Below are 20,418 nucleotides of genomic sequence, written 5' to 3'. Positions count from 1 at the left end.
GATTTTCCAACCGTGAAGAAGTGATGTTGGCAGTTAATGGCTCTTTTGAGGAGCAAGACAGTTCTTATTATAAAAAGCGTATCAAACTTATTGAGCATCACCAGGAAAAGTGTGCTGAAAAGAGCTGAAAGGAGATAATGTTCAAAAATAAATACAATTTTTTCCAAAAATTTTGTGGTTTCTCTGTCGGGTTGGGTACTTCTGGGGCAACCCTCATAGAATCTGCCCATCTTAGCTAATTTTGCCATTAGATATCAGTAACTTTATGTTAATATAAGCTGGATTAATTGCATATTTGTACCCCTGGTTAAGGTCACAGTACCTAAATTGTCTAGTTTTCAAATGTTCAGGTGTCCAACTAACCTGGATCAAGGAAAAGCATACATGATATGCTCCCAAACCTGGATTCTAACCAAAAGAGGTTATTTAAGGTATTAATCTCGCCAAAGAGGGTGTGTATGTGTGAAGAATACTCCTGTGAATGGTGCTGAATTTGAAATAAAATCGAAGTTTGGTCGGTTCTAAAATACATTAATTCTAATTCATAGTCATAGGATACTTTTTTTCAATAAGTTCGTTGGTTAGGTAATGCAAAATATTATGGCATATGGTACAGTTTTACTATTTTCCATTAGCCCTTTCTTGGTTGAAATTAGACTTTAAGGCAATCAAAAATTTTACTTGAGATATGGAGTTCAGAAAGCAAAGATTAATGGTTTCCAAGTTTTCCTTTGTTTGTGTTACTTTTACTTCCATTTAAAGGCATCAAAATAATATTTTCTGTGAATAGGTTTGGATCGCTGCTCCTGTAATGGCATCTGAAAAGTGGGTTATGTTAGTTGTACTAGGTCTGTTCAAAAGTATCGCGACTTTGTGTTTTTTCAAAAATTATTTATTTATTCATGAATATCTATTTTGTCCCCTTCAAAGTAATCCCCATTAGATTTTATACACTTGTGCCAACATTTTTTCCAACCCTTGAAGCACTTCAAAAATCCAATTTTGGTGATCTTGTTCCGCTCCTCCTTAGATGCAGTCTTTATCTCGTCAATCGTAGTGCAGTGTCATCCTTACTACATGGGCCTCTTCACTTTCTGGAACAAGAAAAAGTCAGTGGGGGCCAGATCTGGGTGATAAGGTGGCTGGAGCATCATTAGTGTGTTGTTTTTGGCCAAAAATTCGCGCACAAGTAACAATGTGTGAGCAGGGGTATTGTCATATCACAAATCCGGGCATTTGTGGTTGATTGCTTTGCACAAATTGTGCACAACTTGCAAGTAGTATTCCTCATTTGCCGTTCTACCCTGTGGCAGGAACTCATGATGCACCATGCCCCCGCAATCGAAGAAAACTGCAAGCAAGACTTTCACATTCGACCGAACTTGGCGTACTTTTTTGGTCTTGGCTCGTGCTGCAGAGTCCTTTGGGATTATTTTGTGTTTGGGAGTTTCCACGTCATAACCATAAACCCATGATGGTCACCAGTTGTGACCCTTGGGAGCAAATCTGGGTCGTCGCAGACAGAGTCATTCAATTACCTCATTAGCAATGTTAATGCGTTGCTGTCTTTGGTCGAAATTGAGTAATTTTGGTACGAATTTTGCGGCGACCCGTGTCATGCCAAAATCATTGGTAAAAATTGAATTGCACGACCCAATCGATATGTTTATGTCTTCGGTAACTCCTCTATTGGTGATCCGACGATTGGCCAATACTATTTTCTTCACTTCATCAATGTTTTCGTCTTTTGTTGTTGGGCATCCTGCACGCTCTTCATCGTTCACATCTTCTCAGCCCTCTGAGAATATTTTGTACCACCGATAAACGTTGCTTCGGTCCAATGTAGCTTCTCCACATGCCACAGTCAACATTCTGAATACATCGGTGCACTTAATTTCGGTTTTTACACAAAATTTGTACAGATACTTTGATCCATTTCTTGGAACAGGTAAAAATGAAGACTGGGCAAAGCACGTCCAAGCAAAAGAGTGTTCAACAATTATCTGAGCATTCAAAATGACCGAGCTTTTCGGCTTAAGTGAGAGACATAAGTACCAACATAACGCTACTGGAAAATCAAAAATCAAATAAATGTATCCCACAAAAATTCAAATTTTGCGATACTTTTTTAGCCGACCTCATCTGCAAAACAAATGCAAAACTCTGGATTCATGAGCTTGTTCCATTACAATAATATCCAAATAGCTAATTACAAAGACAGCATTTTTGTCACTCTTTGAATGTGATTCTTTTACTTTTACCCTCTTTACTTCAGACTCTGACAGAGTCAAGATTCTCATCTCTTAACCATTTTGTACATTAAACAACTGATAAATTGAAGAGTGGAAATGTTTTAGCTACTAATGCTGTATTCTGGTTCAAAACATAAATCTTCTCTTATCTCTGTGATAATTTTGCGCTTGGCCATGGAATTAGTGAAGAAGGAAAGAATGTCTTAGTAAACCGCTCAGATAGTCGAAGAAGTTATTTGGATTGTGAAAAAAGAACAAAATGAGAAAAGGGAGTGAAACTGCAGTTGGGCATAGCTCTACATCTGCAAAGGTTTATGGTAATTATATTACAATCCAATCTACGAAAGTAGTGTTGTATTCATGTGGTTTCAGGCATTTGGTTTTGCTGCTCTCCATCTAGGATTCATCATAAAATTGCACTGTTAGGAAACCTTGTTAAAATGGAAAGTTTTCAATCAGCTCTGGTAATTTCAGAATCTCAATTTACTCGTGGAATTCATGACATTATTAAAGTGAAGAATAATTATTCATAATTGGAAAATGGAACTGCTGGATTATGTTTGGATGCCAATGGTGTAATTAGGTTTTTTCAATGAATCCTATTTGTCCTTCTATTATTATTTCAATAACAGAATGTTCTTGTTTGCCTGTCAATCGAACTAATGCATCAGAGTACAGCAAAAATACAGGTGATGCAATGAATAAAATTTCCTATTTTGAAGTTTAATGGGTATTTGTTCCTCCCATCTCTTCACTTGTGGACCTTCCATCTACCGCCATACTACAGTTAGCTATCTCATCTCTCTCTTGAATCCCTAATGGTAGCTCATCATATATTCACTAGAGGTTGAGAAATGTACCAATAGAAGATCCTCAATAGATAAGTATTGAAAAATACTTTGGTCCAAAAGACCAATGTTAGTTCAGGCATTCCATGCTTAATAAGAATTAGATTTTGTGCCAAATTTAAATCATTTAATCTTTCAAATTATGCAATGATGCATTTGTTAGTCTTAAAGGTGCAGTATTGAAGCCTTTGCTTTGAATGGACAGCACTCGCAGCACATTTGCATGTGTGGAAAGATCAACAACTTGTTTCTTGTTTGAACATAATGCTCCATAGGTAACGCTGTTTTCTTACTGATTAGCTTGAGTATTGGACCCATTTATTGTATGTAGAAGAAGTAGTAATAGCATTTCTCTTGTTAGTTGACCTCTGTTTACTGATATGGGAAAACGCTGCAATCTCGATGGGTCAATCCTGTGGATTGTAGGCTGAGGGCAGGAGTTTTAGGCTTTTCTGTTTAAATCAATCTTAATTTGCATGCAATGGAAGTGTGATCTCATTCATGCAAACTGGTGGAGTAAGTTTTCAAATCTCATTATTATTTTGGTGAATCAAATTAATTCCATGCTAAATCATTGCAATCTCTGTTATTAAATCATTACCAATGCTCCTGAAGATCAAGAGCTTCTTCTCTTAAAAGCCACCTGTGTATAGTAATTTTCAAGGAGCACATTGTTCATTTATTTGAGAGGAATGAGTATGAAATGGCCACTCGTTTTATGGTACTTCAATGGGACTGATACTAATACAGGAATTTCTTTCTTTAAATTCTATAACTTCATAATTGATCAGCATTTTTCCTAGGTCTCTAAGTGAAAATTGTTGGTTCTTCATTCTGTTGATGAATTTATCATTGTTTATTTGGCTTTACTGGGTATGAGACCCTCTCTTTGTGTGTTACTGAAGTAGGACATTAAGTAAAATTACCTAATTTTATTAAAAGTGTCTTTCTTCACTACTCATTGAATATTAAATGACTTTTCACTGCCTTATGTTTTTTGTTTCATGTATGGATTTATTCCTTTATAATTTAAGAAGTATTGCCAGGAAATTGGTTTGAGCAAAAATGCGAGTTATGCCTTTCCTAAAAACATTTTGAACCAGAAAACCTTTCTTTCAATAGTATATTATTTTCTGGGGGTGAAATTTGGTTCATGTGATGATCTCATGTTTCAAACTTTTGATCTTACATTGTAGTTAATTATTACTGTACCAAAGTGAAAAAAAATGGTAAATAAATGTTAAATAACTATAATATGTTGCAAAACTGCTTTGGATTTGCTCATGGTAAATTGAAATTATAAAAGAAAACGTTTTCTTTTTATCAGCTGAGCTACTATGCACAACTACATTTAAACAGCCATAGGTATAGAAAATGAAATGACTAAACTCTAAGTTATTCATCAAGTTTTTAATTCTATCATATTTTCCAAATCTGCCTGCATGATGCCTTTTCTTTTTTCATTGATTATATTAGGTGATTGCTTCGAAAAGGTTGAGTTTTTTTATTCCTGATATATTTGCACCAAGTAAATAAAATGTGTAATACTTAATTAACTATACATAATCAGATCTTGTGAACCAGCTGGTTTGATAATATTTTTGTGAATTTCCTTCTTCATCCTAGGTTTTGAAGTATCTCCTAATGATGTAGGCTGTGTAAAATGTTTTACCAAAGATTTTTTTCACTGTATAATTCAGTTGTTCCATCAGTAAATAGATATTGGCGTACACTTAAAGCTGTGGTGAGTTTCATGTAATCTAATTCATTGTTGCTATGGGTAGTTATTGCGCATCATATTTTGCTATTGTTTTTGGTCTATTTGAGCTTTTAAGAATCATTGTGATAAGTGCAGATAAAGTATTTTAATGTTGGTTTATTTAGAGCTGTGTTACTTTCTGGACTCAGCATAGTATTCAATGTGCTACTCCATGCCTTTAAAAACAGATTGAAACTTTGGTTAGCAAATTCCAAAGAAACTGCAGAAGATGCTGCAACGGTGACTTTTAACAGAGTCATCCGCTCATATGCATTTCAATGCAACAATTAGCAAAAGTAGAATGACTTCACATGATGAAAATACATTGTTTGAGTTAACATTGATGAAGGTTTTGTGAGCATTTTTCAAGTTCTCTGAAATGTTATTTATATGTGCACCATGTTTTCTTAATTATACCATTTAATTATTCTGTTCATAATGCTAATCTGTACACACAAGAATATTTGAAGATCATGGGAAATATGGTAGTAACTAATATGCATTCCAAAGCCACTCGCTACAGTATGCTATAGGTTGAAGTTATGGAATGATAATATTTTTTCAATGTTGTCAGGCTCAAGATTGCAAACATACATCTTGTGGAATAAGACAAACTTCGTAAATTCTCAAAAATATGAATACGGTACTACTGGTTTCATCACATGGGTGAAATTTTTTGGTACAATTCTCTGGAAGGACATGTGCCAATATATTTCAAGCTTCTCCCATACCCTCCCATCCTCATTCCCTCCATTCCTCCCTCCTCCACCTCCTCAGAAGTACGACCAATCATCCCTTACCTCTTCCTCCCTCCCCCCTTTCTTTCTCTCGGAGCCTCTTATGTATAATTGGGACTTGTCCTTCTTGAGAATTGTATCTAAATATGTCACCTATGTGATGAAGCCAGTAGAACCGTAATATTAAATTTTTGTGAATTTACAAAGTTTGTCTTATTTCTCAAGATAATATTTTATTCCCTAATGGGAGGGAAGTGAGTCTGTAAGATGATTTCAACGATAATTGATCGTGTTCAAGAGGTGGGAATTAAATAGTACATATTTGGTGTTATGCATGAGTGTAACTTGGGTTATTTGACGAGATATTTTGCCTGAATTTCAATTTTTCATTGTATATCAATCATCATCATCAGATATTTATCTGCAAATTGGGTTGTTGCTGCTGCCCACTCCTTCCTCATTTCATTTAGGTTCTTTACTTTCTTCATATCTACCTTCATCTCCCTTTAAACTCTTGTCATGAATTTATTGTTATGGTGATTTCCACATTTTTTGGGCTGCGTCCGCGTATGTTGTTTAAATCCACAACAGTTTCGCCAGCTATCCTGCTGGTGTCCTCAGGTCAAGGGTGAAAAGAAGCTTGTTGTCCCGTCTTATATAGGGAAAATCCGGCACCAATACCGGGAAATTTCTTGGCCAATCAGGGAACGTCCTCATATTTGCGCAGAATAATTCTTTTCCACGCACAGTGGAGTGGATATCCATCCTCTCTGTTAAAATTTTCTGGCCTTTTAACGATTTCAATGGCCTCTCTGATTATTCTCTGGAAGTATTTTTCTTCTTTCGCCATTATTTTAGCGTCATCGAACAGAATAGAGTGTCCGGGTTCACTCCAGGCGTGCTCAGCGGTGGCCGATGCTCTAAACTTTTTGGCCTTGGTTGCCCTCTGGTGTTCACTCATGCGTGTTTTCAGCGCTCTGCATGTTTCACCGATGTACCATTTGCCACCGGAGCATGGCACTTGGTACACGCCTTCTGATATTAACGGTGAAATTTCATCCTTGGGTCCGGGTAGGGTGTCAGCTATCTTGGTGGCGCAGTTGAATCTGGTCACCACATCATGCTTCCTTAAAGCCCTCGCGATTCTTTCCGAAGTCCCTGTGATGAAGGGGATGGTGACGTAAGCCTTCAGTCGTGGTCTGGAGTCTTCCTCCCTGTCAGGAACAGCGGTGGTTTGTCTCTTCTTTTCTTCCTTCTCAGCCCTTTTTTTGGATCATATGAGCGCTGTATCCATTCCTTTGCAGGGCAGTTGTCAAGTGTTTCTTCTCGTTGGCAATAGAAGCTTCTAGGAATAGAGCTTCTTTTTATCCTTGACCTGAGGACGCCAGCAGGATAGCTGGCGAAACTGTTGTGGATTTAAACGACGTACGCGGACGCAGCCCGAAAAATGTGGAAATCACCTACTCATCGCCACGGAAACCTGTGAACGAACAATTTATTGTTATTTTTGATTATCTCCATTAGTGCTTGCCATTCATTCTTTTTTTGTTACCGTTATGCATAGTTCATTATATCTTCTTCAACTCCCATTTCTAATTTTTTCAATGTTTTATTTATTTTTATTTTTAATGTCTTATTATCAACACCTGGTTTGTGTTAAAGGATTTAGTAAACTCTTCATCTTGCAGAATAACTTCACTAGTTATCTCTGGTCAAAAGAACAACACTCATTTATTGCTTCCAGTTTTTGTGACCCTAGTTTTAAGTTTGTCATCTCTTTATCTTCTTCCACTTATTATTATTATGAAAACCCTCTTTTGCCCCTTAGTGGGGGGCAAAAAATTTATAAATGGTGCAAATATATATTAAAGGATTGTGTTGTTTTCTGGAACGGAAAGCCAGAAGACTTGGTTCCATAAGATGATAAAAAAGACTACCCTTGCTATATATAGGTAACTAGTTATTCGGAATCCAGTGTCTTTGGAGAGATGGTGCAGAGAAATAAAAATATCCGGTAAAATCTCTAAGGTGAATAGCTAATCTCATATTTTCCTATCTTGCCTGTTTCATTAAGCCAATGTTTCAGGTCCATACGGTTGGATTCATCTCAGATAGGCTTTGTACCACATTAAAAGTTACTTGAAATTGGTATATTTAGTTAATTAATGCTTTGGATTCGTCAATGTCTATTTTTACTGCAATATGTAGTGAATTTTTAATAGAATTATTCCAATGTGTATATTTGAGGCTCTGACAAGGTCGGAACCAGGTTTTCTATATTTTATCAAAGATGTCTCATAGTATGCTTATTCATTTCCTCCTTTCAGTCATTGGGCTGCGTATAGTGCATTTTTTCTTTTATATGAATTTCTACTGTTTACATGGTAAATTACCTCAGTAGCATACCCAGGTACCATCTATTCATGGTGATTTTAATAACTTGCTTTTATTTCTCAGGAGGAGGAAGCCAATGTTGAGGAGGAACATTATCATGCAGTGGAGCTTGGAAGGGGGATTAGGGGATTTGGTTTCAGCATACGAGGAGGACGGGAGTACCAGAACATGCCTCTTTTTGTCCTTCAAATTGCTGAAAATGGACCTGCAGCTGTTGATGGCCGTCTTAAAGTAAGAAGATAACATTTTATTGAAACTGCTCATTGAATTATTCTCATATCATGTTTGCTGTTTCTTAGACATAAGGCTCCTAGTTTTTTATGTTTTCTTTTTGTATGACTGTTTTGAATGTATATTTTCAGATTGGTGATCAAATAATTGAAATTAATGGAATTAATACCAAGAGCATGACTCATGCTGAGGCTATTGAAATAATTAGAAATGGTGGCCCATCTGTTAGACTTTTGGTGAGGCGGTGCGGTAAAGTTCCTCCTCCAGCATTAGGTAAGAAGTGAAACAAATTGCTAAATTTGCTAATTCAGAATATATTGAGTGAATAATTGAAAATATTATTCATTTTATGTTCACTTGTCTCTCTCTGTGGTGGTCAAAGGACTGCTGTAATTTTTTATGATGGGGATTGATAAGTTTATTATTCTTTCTCATTGTTCACAGAGAGAATATAATGAGACAATTGTGGAAAGAACTGATGATGTCGTAATCATGGCCCTTGGCTTTATAGTGGTGCATAAAAATTATTTCATGAGAACTCTCAGGAGATTTTTGTATCCATTGAGTGCTTGGTAATTCAATTGAATCGTGAGGAATGAAAATTTCATCACCTTTACCATGTGCTTGCCCATGTTGTGGGCTGCCACTGCCCACAGAGGAATTTACTCTGTTGCAGCCAGTGTTTTCCCTGTATCGTCTGTGGAGAAGGGGTGTAGACAGGAGGTATTTTTTGTTTTTAAACTTTTGAAATCCAGTGGTTTTGAGAATTACAACAGTTAAAGGATCCTCAAATGGCATGGTGTAGTTTAATGAAAATGTCATTAAGTGTTAACCGCTAATTGTGACCATTATCATCACAATAAATGGCCACAAGGTGGCCACTTATTGTGATTTTTACGTATTTGTTACTATCCTAGTTATCCTGGAATGCTCTAAATTTAAATTAAGAATCCTTCAATTGTATTTTCATGATTATGTAAATATTTATGCAGGAAGCTCGTTTGGTTATACAAATAATTTATGACTTCTATTCGAATTTATTTTGCAAACTCTCCCATAAACACACCTTAAAGCCAATTGAAAATATGATAAAAAATAATACCAGTAGCCTCTGACTATTTTTGCAGGAAACTCGTTTGGGTGAGCAAATAAGTTGTGACTGCTATTCAAATTTAGTTCGCAAACTCTTGCATAAGTATGCATTAAAGCCGATTGAAAATATAATAAAAAATAATAATTGTAGCTTCTGACTAGTGAGCATAAAAACTAAGCAAAAAATCAACTTTAAGGACATACAATATAAAATCAACTAATTTAGCACATTTTTTAATGAATATTCGAGGGAAAATATTTGTTTTGATAAATTCTCCATTTTAGGCTCCTTATTAACAATTTTTCTACGTTTCTCTTACTCTGAATATTTTCAGTATTTGGAACATTTGAAAAAGCAAATTGATTGTTTTTGAGCCTAATTTTCTTTTTCAAGAGTATCACCTCCAAGAAATCAAAATTAATAAATTTTCTATGATACAGTTTTTTACTCCAGTTTAATTTAAGTGTTGATGTTATTTTGGATGTCTCCAGCATGATTAGTAGAGCACAAGGCAGCCAATGCCTTGTGATTCTTGATGACCAGGAAGTGTTGGCTGTCTTATGATTCTGAAGGATGTAGATCAAGATGCATGTGCGTGAGGAGAGGCAACCAAGGAGTAGAACTTTCATGGTGTTGTGCAAACATGTAGATTTTTGTTGTTTGAGTTTTGCTTAAGTATGTTGGTAGCTCTTTTAATTTTTCATTGGTGTATAGTTCAGTAAAAAAATATTCATGGGACTTCTCTCCCATATTTCAATAATGTGGTGAGCAGCATCTTGTTGGTGTTTTCAGAACTTCTATGAATTTTATCTCCTATTGTTAATGTGATAATTTAAAAACTGAGTTAATTGCAATATTCTGTTATGACAATGATTCTATTTGAAAGGTTCCATTCAATTTTGCCAAATATGACCTACTCTTAAATTTTTTGGCTAAAAACTTGAGGTAATTTAAAAAATGGGATTATATTTTTGCACAGATTAAAAGTAGCCGCTAAGTTTGCTTGTTAGGCAATCGTCTCATCCTACAATCAGGCTTTCTTTATTGTGACCTCACATTTTGGTGCTTAGTCCTGCCTCGAGTGTTTGAATGAAAGCCTGCCAGCCATTATGAAGAAAGGGCAAAACACTACTCTATAATGTTCTCTCTTTTTTTGTGGAGTTATAAATTACAATTAGGTCGGTTCAATCAATCTCCCTGGAGGCGATCACCATCTAAAATAATGGCGATATATTTCAGACCATCAGGCAATGCCATCCAGTTGTGCTGCATCTCCTCAGTCAAGTGCACTTCGACCTGGTAGCTCTCTCTCGCAGCCTGGAGCTGGTGTGCTCGGCATGGGCCAAGTGGCTCTACCATCTGGTTCTGGTGCCAACTCCAATGGTCCACTCTGTCATAGTTCTCCATGTGAGCCAGGATATTGGGATCGCTATGCTCAAAGCTGACCATTATGAGAGGGACTCAAAAAACTCTCAAGTTATATCCATGCTGGCTGCTTGATGCTCATTTGTGGAATGAAGACTGGCCTCTTGTGTATTATATGGATGAAGTTTTTGATGTACATGTCCTACTCATCTCATTTTTTTATCACTGAATATTACTCAGGATGTGATTTTTCAACAAATTTTATTCAAATATTTGTACAATACATAGGTGAAGGGGTTTACACAGTATTACCAAGATGCATCCATTGGATGAATGAAATGTTCTCTGCTAAGAGGAACCTAATTGAACGGGTGGTTGTTTATTCTGATAGATGAATATTCTTAATTGATTGCCCCAATCCTTCTGATGATGAACAGGAACTCTTTCTCCATAGAATGAGAGCACATAATGCAGTGAATCTGAGATGGTGCTGCTTTTCATTTCTCCAGTGTTTATCCTTATTGTAGCTGATTGTATTGAAGATATGTTCATTACCGACATAAAAGATATAGATGATGATGTGTGCAATAACCCAATACACTGCCCAGCACAAAAGCCAAAGATTTCAATTCTCATCATTGTGGTACACTGGTTGTATGTTGGTGGAATGTTTTGAGCTCATGAGTGTCTTTAGAAGACATTCATCTTTCACTTCAATTAGCAATTGCTTGCAAGCATACCTATCACAGTATTTTTTGAGCAAGCAAATTATTCATGATCATGTTATTTAATATAGCAATTAAAGGTTGAGCACATAAGTGAATTTTATGTGCTATAGGTTAAAGTGCAGGCTTGATTGTCAACACAAGTTAGTAATGATGCTCAGAGAAGCAGATATGATTTTATCTTTGGTGTAGCAGCTTCTGTTATTTTACATATAGCTCTATTGCTTGCTGAATATGTTAAGATTTATTGAGCTGGAATACATGTGCAGTAGGTAATCCTTCTAAATGCAGATTTTCATCTACCATATGGTATGTTTTTAATGCCTTAAAGTGATATGAAGTACTGTTACAAGAGGGAGTAAGATAAATGTTGGGTCTGGACTGAGTTATTGTTAACTCTGGAAACAGTTAATTGTTAGTCAATTGTTAGGTTGCCAGGTGAAACCAATATGCAAATTATTTTGATCACCATTGATTACATTGTTGAAAGTTATTGGAAAAAAATTTCAGTGCTTTTAATCGCCTTACATAATAATTAGTGGTCTTTAAAAAGATTTTGTGCGGAAAAATGTATCATATTGCTGGGAGCCTGTCATGTCCTCAGTACCTGTGTTGTGGCAGAATTCAACTTAATTTAAAGGTTATTACAATATGAGAAGCATACCATTGTAGTTTATGATAGAGACTTTATTCGGGGCATGTTTTGTGAATTGGATCTCAGATTGAGATTTTAATACCAAGATATTTCATTGTTAATTTATCAACAGTGAATATAAATTTTCCATGCAAATGGTTGTCTTCGTGTAATGGAAAGTGTGTGTGAGGTACAACTGTTAAATTCTGGACATTTTTCTATTATACTACTTTGAAGGGTTTTGTATTTGGCTTTTTGATAGAATTTTTCTGTATATAATTTAAATCTGTACATATGAAATTATTGAATGTGAATAATTCCTATACATTGAATTAAACTTTGAACATAGTGAAAATCTTTGTAAATATGTATGATTTTGCCAATAGTTATGTAATCAGGTGAGGTTATAAGGGATAATTCATTTCACCATTTAGATTCAGGCCATTCAGCAATGAGCAAAGTATAATTTCTCAGTATAGATGTTATTTTTTATAATATTTTAAGTTAACTATTGATGACATGCTTGAAAAACTTCAGTCATTATCAAACACTTAAGTTTACAAGTTCTACATTTAATTGGTATATTCAGCCTTATCTCACTTTAAATTAATGATTCATTACTTTTGAACAAAGCTCTTAATGTAAGCATGGATGAAGAATAGTGGTAAGAAATTCATTGGATGCAATAAAATAGAGCAGCTAACCATAGCTTTTGAATATTTATGTTGCTATAGAAATTTAATAGTTTGGATGCTATCTCAAGTGCAATTATTTTTCAATTGCAATAGTCCAACATCAACATATAGGTTCACATTAAAATTATTTTGTACTCACAGCCAATGTTAGTGCAAGGATATGATATTTTTATGTTAAAAATTATTAAAAATTTTAATGTTTGAGATTGAAACAGTTTTAAAGGAAATGAGGAATTGGTTACTTTTTAGTTGCTCCAAGTGTTAAAACTTTTAAATAACTTGTGTGTCTTGCCTGAATTGTATTTTTCAATGGGAATTCAAGATTTCATTTTACACCAAACTGGAATGCTGTTATTATTGAGATCATGTGCATATGGTGGAACCTTATTCTATTCCTTGAATCTGTAGTGTTTTATGGTCAACATGACAATATCGATTTTGCTTAGGCTGTGCCGTATAATAATTCATAATTAATGAAATTTAAGATTGCTTATGAACTATTCTAAATACTTTGCTCGTTAGATATTCTGTTCTTGCCATTTATACCATAGCCATTGATTCCCATTATTTTTTTACTCATGCCCTAGCTAACGACATAGTGATTTCTAAAAGTAGGCTGGAATTGATTATTTTTATTTTTAATCAGTAAAGAGTTTTTTTTTATCCTCCATTCTCCAAAGAATTAAAAATGTTAAAGAGTGCTCTCTTGATTTTTGGTGGTGATCTGTTCCTATGGGATCAAAGTGAAGATGACACATTGACTGAGAAATGTGCAAGACAGCCCTATCACTAAATTCCGTGAAATGAATAGGATTTGCACTTCTTCCTGTCATATGAGGCTACCATTAAGTCTCGGATAGATAATGAGGCACACCATAACCTGTTAGATGTTTCAGTATGCCTCTGGTCTCAACTCTGCTCTTGCCCATGCCCCATTCCTCACCGTGCGCACTAATTTTCTGCGTATGGCTCCTGCGGCACCATGGAAGTTCACTGAATTTAATCATGGACATCCTGGATTTTAATCTTTCATCTAAACATGAATAAATAAGGGTGCTTAATTCAAATTGGGATATTAGTAGGGATTTTAGGGAGACAAGAGTTGAAATTGACTAAGTAGGTAGTTCATTGTGTATTGTTGTACAAGCATTTGTTCTTTACTTGCTGAGTTAGTGCTATTTAGTGAATTCTAAAATGTCATTTTTGGTCCATGCTGGAATATATCAGGATGAAGGATCATAATTTCTCCATGGTATCCTACTCTGGTAGATTAATGAATTTTTCAGAGTGCATTCAAGAGTTTTAGATGAAGGTTTCACCATAATCATTTCTCAAGTATATTATCCCAATTGTTCAATATTCCATAGACCTACTGGATAGCATATGATTAAAATCGACATTTTTTTATCAGAAGTTAACAATATGTGAATGTTGGATGTTTTTCATGGGAAGTTATTGGACAAAAATCTACTCTCATTTTGCCAATGTATTAGGTTAATTGTAAATCTATGGTAGTGTGAAAGTTGATGTTACATATCCATTATTTTTCAATTTATTCAGGGTAATGGATTTATTGATATTTACTTTTGTCTGATGGTCTGAGTACACTCAATTATCAGGTGCTCACCAGACAGAGGTAGATATATACATCAATCATTTATGATTGTAAGATGTGATCTTGGAGACTGATAGAGGTTTAAAGGTTCCAGGGAAGCCTCATACAGTAGCAAAAGGCCTCGGTAAATGGCCATAATTTGTTATCTGATTTTGAAATCTCCTTTTAAAACATTGTATACCATTGTATATGACTAATAAAGTTGTTGACTTTTTATTTGCCACTGGATTGGTTGTGTAAAGTTGGTCAGATTGACTTGTCGGTTGCTGTGCATTTACCATGCTGCTTGATCCCACTGCAGTACCAGTTATAGTACGTGTATTTTTATACCTTATGAGTCCTGGGCCTCTCATTTTTACATCTTATGTTGAAAATGAATTCAAGACATGCATTTATCCATAAAGCTTTATAAGTTATGCCATGTTTTGTATTTTTCCAGAAAAAACTTAAGATGATCTTCATATGAAAGTCTCGGATGCAAAGAAAGTCAAAAATTACACAACCATTTCTATCATGTCAGCATTAGACCTAGAGGTTATTGGATGGAATTAAATCTTTTTGGCAGGTACCAATTAAGTGTACCTTGAATTTTGTGAGTGCATCCTTTAATTGTGACTATCTTTTGTTATTTGTGTATTTTTATAACCTATAGCTTTCGTGTACCATTTTCTTGCTTTTATAACAATGCGGTAGAACTCCTTTGGTTTTCAATAGAATAGAGTATGGAATGACCATCTTTGGGTTATAATTGACACATTGCAAGAAATATATGTGAGCAACAGTGAAATAGCATCATTGTGATGTAATATATGACCCAAAGAGACTTAATTGTGCTAATTGTAACAAATTTGCATTTTTAGAATGAGTAGCTTTAATGTTAATTTCAATAATTACTAAAATGACCATAAAATATTTTAGAATACCCATTATTGCATAACAAAATATATACCTTTAAAGGGTTTTAAACCCATTATCCAGCCACTGTTGCCCACCAAGCTTACCTAGATGACCCTTGCTACGAAGAATTTCTTTTTGGTGGCCATTAAAACTACTGATCATTAAAGGAGAGTTCTACTTGTTCCCTGAAATCTTTAAGGATATCATCAACTTCTAGAACACTGCTCTGCATGTCCTCTAGCATTTCTCTCTACAGCTCTTCACACTTTCTACTCCTCCATATCTTCTGAAATGCATATTCTGCAGGTCACCTAAAATAAACCGCTCAATCTGACTTCCATGAATTTTTTACTGCCTTGAAATTTCTATCTTCTTTGTTTATCATTTCATGATTAATCTTCATCTTGTTTATTTTGCCCATACCCACAATCTAATATGGCCTTTTTTTTTTCTTAAAGGCTAGGCTTCAGGGCCACCCATATATTGCCACATTTCACATGATGGTTTTAACAAATATTTTATTCGTAAAGTCCATTCATCCAAACCCTTCACACTCGGAAAGCTTTTTTTGGGTAATTAAGTTTTTATCGGAATTACTGTGCCATATTTTGAAAATGTGGGTCGCGGTAGTCCAGGGGTAGAGTGTTGGACTGCTGACTGGAGGGCTCGGGTTCGATTCCCGGGCAAGGCACTCTGGGCACCTGCAGCTCCACCCAAGCTAAGTGATTTTTCGGGTACTAGATCTTCCTGGGAAACCATAACCGGCACAGGGAAAGGAACTGGCCCCCCTACCCTGATGTGCGAATTTCATACGCCGCCAGGCTTAGTACTGGGTGAACTCTACCATCACCCACCAAACCGACCTTCAGGTTGATTACTTTGTTTTTTTATTTTTGGAATACTGCCCAGGTGCATGAATTGTGCCATCTTTGTCCTGCTTTGATGATCAACTGAGCCTTCCTATACTCTGGGTATTTCATTATACTTCCCTTTCTTCCGTCTTTACCTTTTTGCCATATCTGTAGCACTCGATTTGCTATGAATTTAACGATAAGAGCAATGTCTAAGATGTTAAAGCTAAAGTAGGCCTAAATATCCAGGATATTATAGTACTTGGTTGAATGAAATAAGGATATAAATTAGGCATTTATGGTGAATATCTTGGAACTGATACTTTCATTCACTTTAAACGGTGTGAGCTATCTTCATATTTTGAGCAATTGGCTTCATAATGCTGTGGATTCTGAAAGATGATGCGAAGAATATTACTTTGAAAATGTTCTAGTACTGTCATACTTTTTGACTAAATAGCACAGTTGACCCCTAGGACAAGGTGGTTGTTATTGTTTTCAGATATTATGTGTTAAGGATATGGATTCCAAACCCATTTGGCAACTACCGTCTCTGCTAAAGAAGTGTTTATTTGGCCATCAGTACCAACTCTCTTCGGCCCAGTCAGTTCTTTCTCTCTACATTTCCAGCCTCGTGAAGTAGGCCGTCCATCTTTACAAAACTGTTCCGACTAATGTCCATATCTTTTCAACTCTTCCTATGAATCTTCATCAGCTTGATTGACACTGTCCTAGGAAAGATTTCATTTCTATCTACAGTTGTGACTTGTCCAATTATGTTTTCAAAATGTTTCTTCAATCATCATGATGCTCAGACACAGCCAACTCATCAGTGTTCAATTTTCCCTTTTCGCTATTGTTTCTCTATTTTTTTTAATTTTAACATTTTCTGTGTGTATGTACTCACTCACCCATCTCAATGCTAATCCTCTCTTCTCTGATATGACTACCCCTCTCTTCTCTAACTTATGGCTTTGTAATATAAAAATAATCTCCTTTAAATTAGTTAAGGTCTTGGAGTTCTGGATCATTCATTACATTAGGCATTTTTCCTAATGAACTGGAGATAAAATTCCCACTTTCTGGTCTTCGCCAGTGAAGCAGTCTTTTTTTCCACACATTACATTACTCCAATTTGCCACCTCTTGCCTTAATCAACATGCATGTAAAAATGCCCTTTTCTGCATTCAATAAGGCTGTGGTGGATGGAGGGGAGCATGGTGAGGTCAGGAGTGGCCCTCTCCTGCTCACATGCCCCACGTTATCTATTGCTCAAAATCCATTACCAGGACTCACTAGTGGACTTTTAGTTAAATTATCTTTAATGTGCGTTTATCTTTTTTCTTTGATATTAAGGAAGGCAAATGCAATAGTTATGCTCCTTAATATCAACAGGATTTATTGCAGTTTGGTGCTGAAAAAAATTGGTTCAAAATGAAAATTCACCTTTGGAAAAATGTAGAAAATGCTTTCTTTGAAATAAATTTTGGTGCCCTTGTTTAAATTTTAATAAAACTACTTGGATTAGTATATGGAGTACCTATGAGAAAAAGGTTTGGGTTTGAAATCCATTTGAATCATCCCGTAATCACTTAGTATTTTATGTATAAATAAAGGAAAAGACCCATTTGACTCGAGAAGTTGTTGTACCCTTGGGCTTATAGATATTCCATGATCTCTCTTCTATTTAGTTGCTAACAAGAAGTTTCCATCTGCCACCGAAAAAGTTATAAACATTCTTTTATCATATGCTTCCACGTGCAAGCTAAATTTCTCGTAAATTGTCCCTATCAAAAATTCAAAGAGGTTCTCCTTTACAAATCTTGACCAAGAACAGAAGGTAGCCCTTTTAACTGTAAACACAGGCTTAAAAAGTGCTAACCCGCGGGATCTCACGCTAATGAATATGATGTATAATATTACTTTTAGATTGTTACTATTCGTTTGAAAATAATATAGAACCCTTCTTATAACAAAAATAAGCGTTCTTGAGAGCGATGTGGGAAACGCTAGCGCTTCCTGGAACTTGTGCAACAGTCCGTTCGCATGTGCAATCAAAAGTTACCCACCTCATTCTATTGGTTGGCTGATACATATTGGTTAAAAGAGGGCCTGGGAATTTGGTCGGATGAAAATCTGTGATGCTTACTGAAATCGCTTAGGGTGTGTCGCCTTGATGCCAATCGAACCACTAGCATAAGGAAATCTCCAGAATTATTTTACTTCATTTATAGACCTTCACGGAATTCGCTGTTTCAGCATTGGTAATATATAAATTTCAATGAATATGTGAGAAAATTTTAATGCTGCGATAAAACCTATTTAATCAATGGGTTTTCTTTTATCTGATAGAACTCCATTGCACTAAAATCGTGATAAAATGCTAACGTTCAAGACCAAAGCATGGACCTGGATAATCACAAAAACGTGGGAAATGACATTATTTTATTTAAAAAAATAAAACCTGCCGACAAAAATGAAATGGCTTACGTTCTCCATATATATTATAGAAACAAAAGCGTATTGGTAATTTTCAATACTTTTTCTCACAATATTACTCAGAAGTATTTGTTTATATGGTAAGGAACGATGCAAAAAAGTTAAGTCTAATCCCATTAACTACGTATTTTGGTTATCTCAATAGTTTCAGCCTCAACTTTGTGGAAGTTCATTTTAATAAATGAAAAAGAAAAACTTTGTTCCAATCCACCAATTATAAGTGGTGGATTGGAACAAAGTTTTTCATTTACGTATTTTGGTTTTACTTCGGGGACTTTTGCCCAATTTTGACATTAAATAGTTCAATTATAGCATGTAAAAACATGCGCATTTTACTACAAATCAACTCATTGCGGATAATTATATAAAATTTCAAAAAGGTTCGCGGAACATGGGATAATAAGAGAATGTTTAGTTTGCGATGGGTGACAGCTGGTGTAGTGGAGTTACTGTTGTTTGTTAGTGGATTTTATGAGGACAAAGCTGCGGAATTTTTGATTGGTGAGAGATGTATTAACGTCGAGGAAAGTGTTTTCTTAAGTGAAGTTGGTGGAGGTAAAAAAGAGAGAAGAGAAAGCATCGATGGAGTAAATAGATTTTTTAAATGAATCAATACTATGTAAACAGTGAGAAATATATCATCTAACCTAGAAGAGAGGTTGCAAGGGGTAACAGGAAAGGACATTTTAACCGAGGAGGCCAAGATCCCTCTCTGAAGAGGACTGCTTTGCAGTCGAAACACAATGTCAGCTTCTGGGCACTTTCCTTACCTTTCCACAAAGTGCGAGTCACAGTACTAACGTCGGAAGAGATTCCACTGTAGACCTGTGAGTGAGTTTTGCAAAGGGTAAGACGTATTCGCATACCCAAGCAAGTGAGTGATTGGCGGGCCACTGGTTCAGGGGGAAACCTCTCGAAAGCCCTGGTTGTGTGAGTGCCTGCGACTAGCAAGGATCAAAGCTCTTTAGTACATCCAAGCTAGAGAGTTTGTGATTAATTTGATTTTATTCTTATTATATTACGTTTGGCTGACGGGCCACTGGCGTAGAGGGAAACCTCTCGGAAGTCTTGATTGAGTGTGAGTGCTTGAGACTAGCGAGGATCAATGCTGTATAGTATATCCAAGCTAGAGGACGTGATTTATTTCATTTCATTACGTGTGAACGGCGGGCAGCTGACGCAGAGATAATTCTCTCGTTAGCCCCTGACTGCTGAGTGTGTGACAAGGGCGAGGGTCAATGCTATCTAGTAAACCTTAGCCAGACATATTTTGCTTCTAACCGTTTGCGTTATCTATTTATTTTAATTATTTTTAGTATTTTTATTATATTAATTTTATTTTCAGTTATTTTTTATTTATTTACTGCATATATCTTCTCTAATTTCCCTCGCCCATCCTTTGCCCATTGATAAGAGTAAGGCTGGGGTTGACTCTTCCCATAATATCGTAAATGGATGCTAGAAAGTACTAGGAAAACCACCGGCAAAAATACTAGACCGAGTTTTTTCGTCCGCCCTCTAAACGGTTCTTATCGTAGATTAATTTATTGTCGTTCAAATGACGCAGGGGAACTTCCTTCCTGAATTCAAGAAGTTGTCCCGGGTTTCCCACCGGGTCAGGTTGCAGTACACCGACGTTTCGAAGGCTGACTCTGCCATCGTCTTCAGGGTGAAGTATTGAGCATGAAAAAGGCCTGGTATTTATACACTCCGCCGGGGCTCAGGTGTGTCCTTCCTGAAGCTTGTTTAAATTGGCTTATCTCGCAAGGACAGCACCATGCTACTATTCTTACTATGATCTTGTTTAACACTTTCAACTGGTC

The 20,418-nt window shown here is 35.8% G+C and overlaps 1 protein-coding gene across 5 annotated transcripts in view; it reads left to right on the top strand.

Annotated features, from left to right (window-relative positions):
* Positions 1-14,683, top strand: part of Magi (membrane associated guanylate kinase, WW and PDZ domain containing protein magi) — a 132,660-nt gene extending 117,977 nt beyond the window's left edge. For 4 of the 5 annotated variants that reach the window (XM_071584097.1, XM_071584095.1, XM_071584096.1 and 1 more), the window contains 3 exons: positions 8,054-8,221; positions 8,353-8,494; positions 10,554-14,683. In XM_071584097.1, coding sequence (XP_071440198.1) covers positions 8,054-8,221; positions 8,353-8,494; positions 10,554-10,759 — 516 coding nt within the window. In that variant the 3' untranslated portion in view covers positions 10,760-14,683. Of the gene's footprint in view, positions 1-8,053; positions 8,222-8,352; positions 8,495-10,553 lie in introns of those variants that run through there. The other variant, XR_011700589.1, reaches the window with a different exon arrangement.
* Positions 14,684-20,418: the final 5,735 nt, after the last annotated feature.

The sequence above is a fragment of the Hetaerina americana genome, unplaced genomic scaffold (assembly GCF_022747635.1).
Source record: "Hetaerina americana unplaced genomic scaffold, ioHetAmer1.1.p SCAF_16, whole genome shotgun sequence".
Taxonomy (NCBI): domain Eukaryota; kingdom Metazoa; phylum Arthropoda; class Insecta; order Odonata; family Calopterygidae; genus Hetaerina; species Hetaerina americana.
Note: the sequence above shows the minus strand (reverse complement) of the source record. Positions and strands in the feature narration are given on the sequence as shown.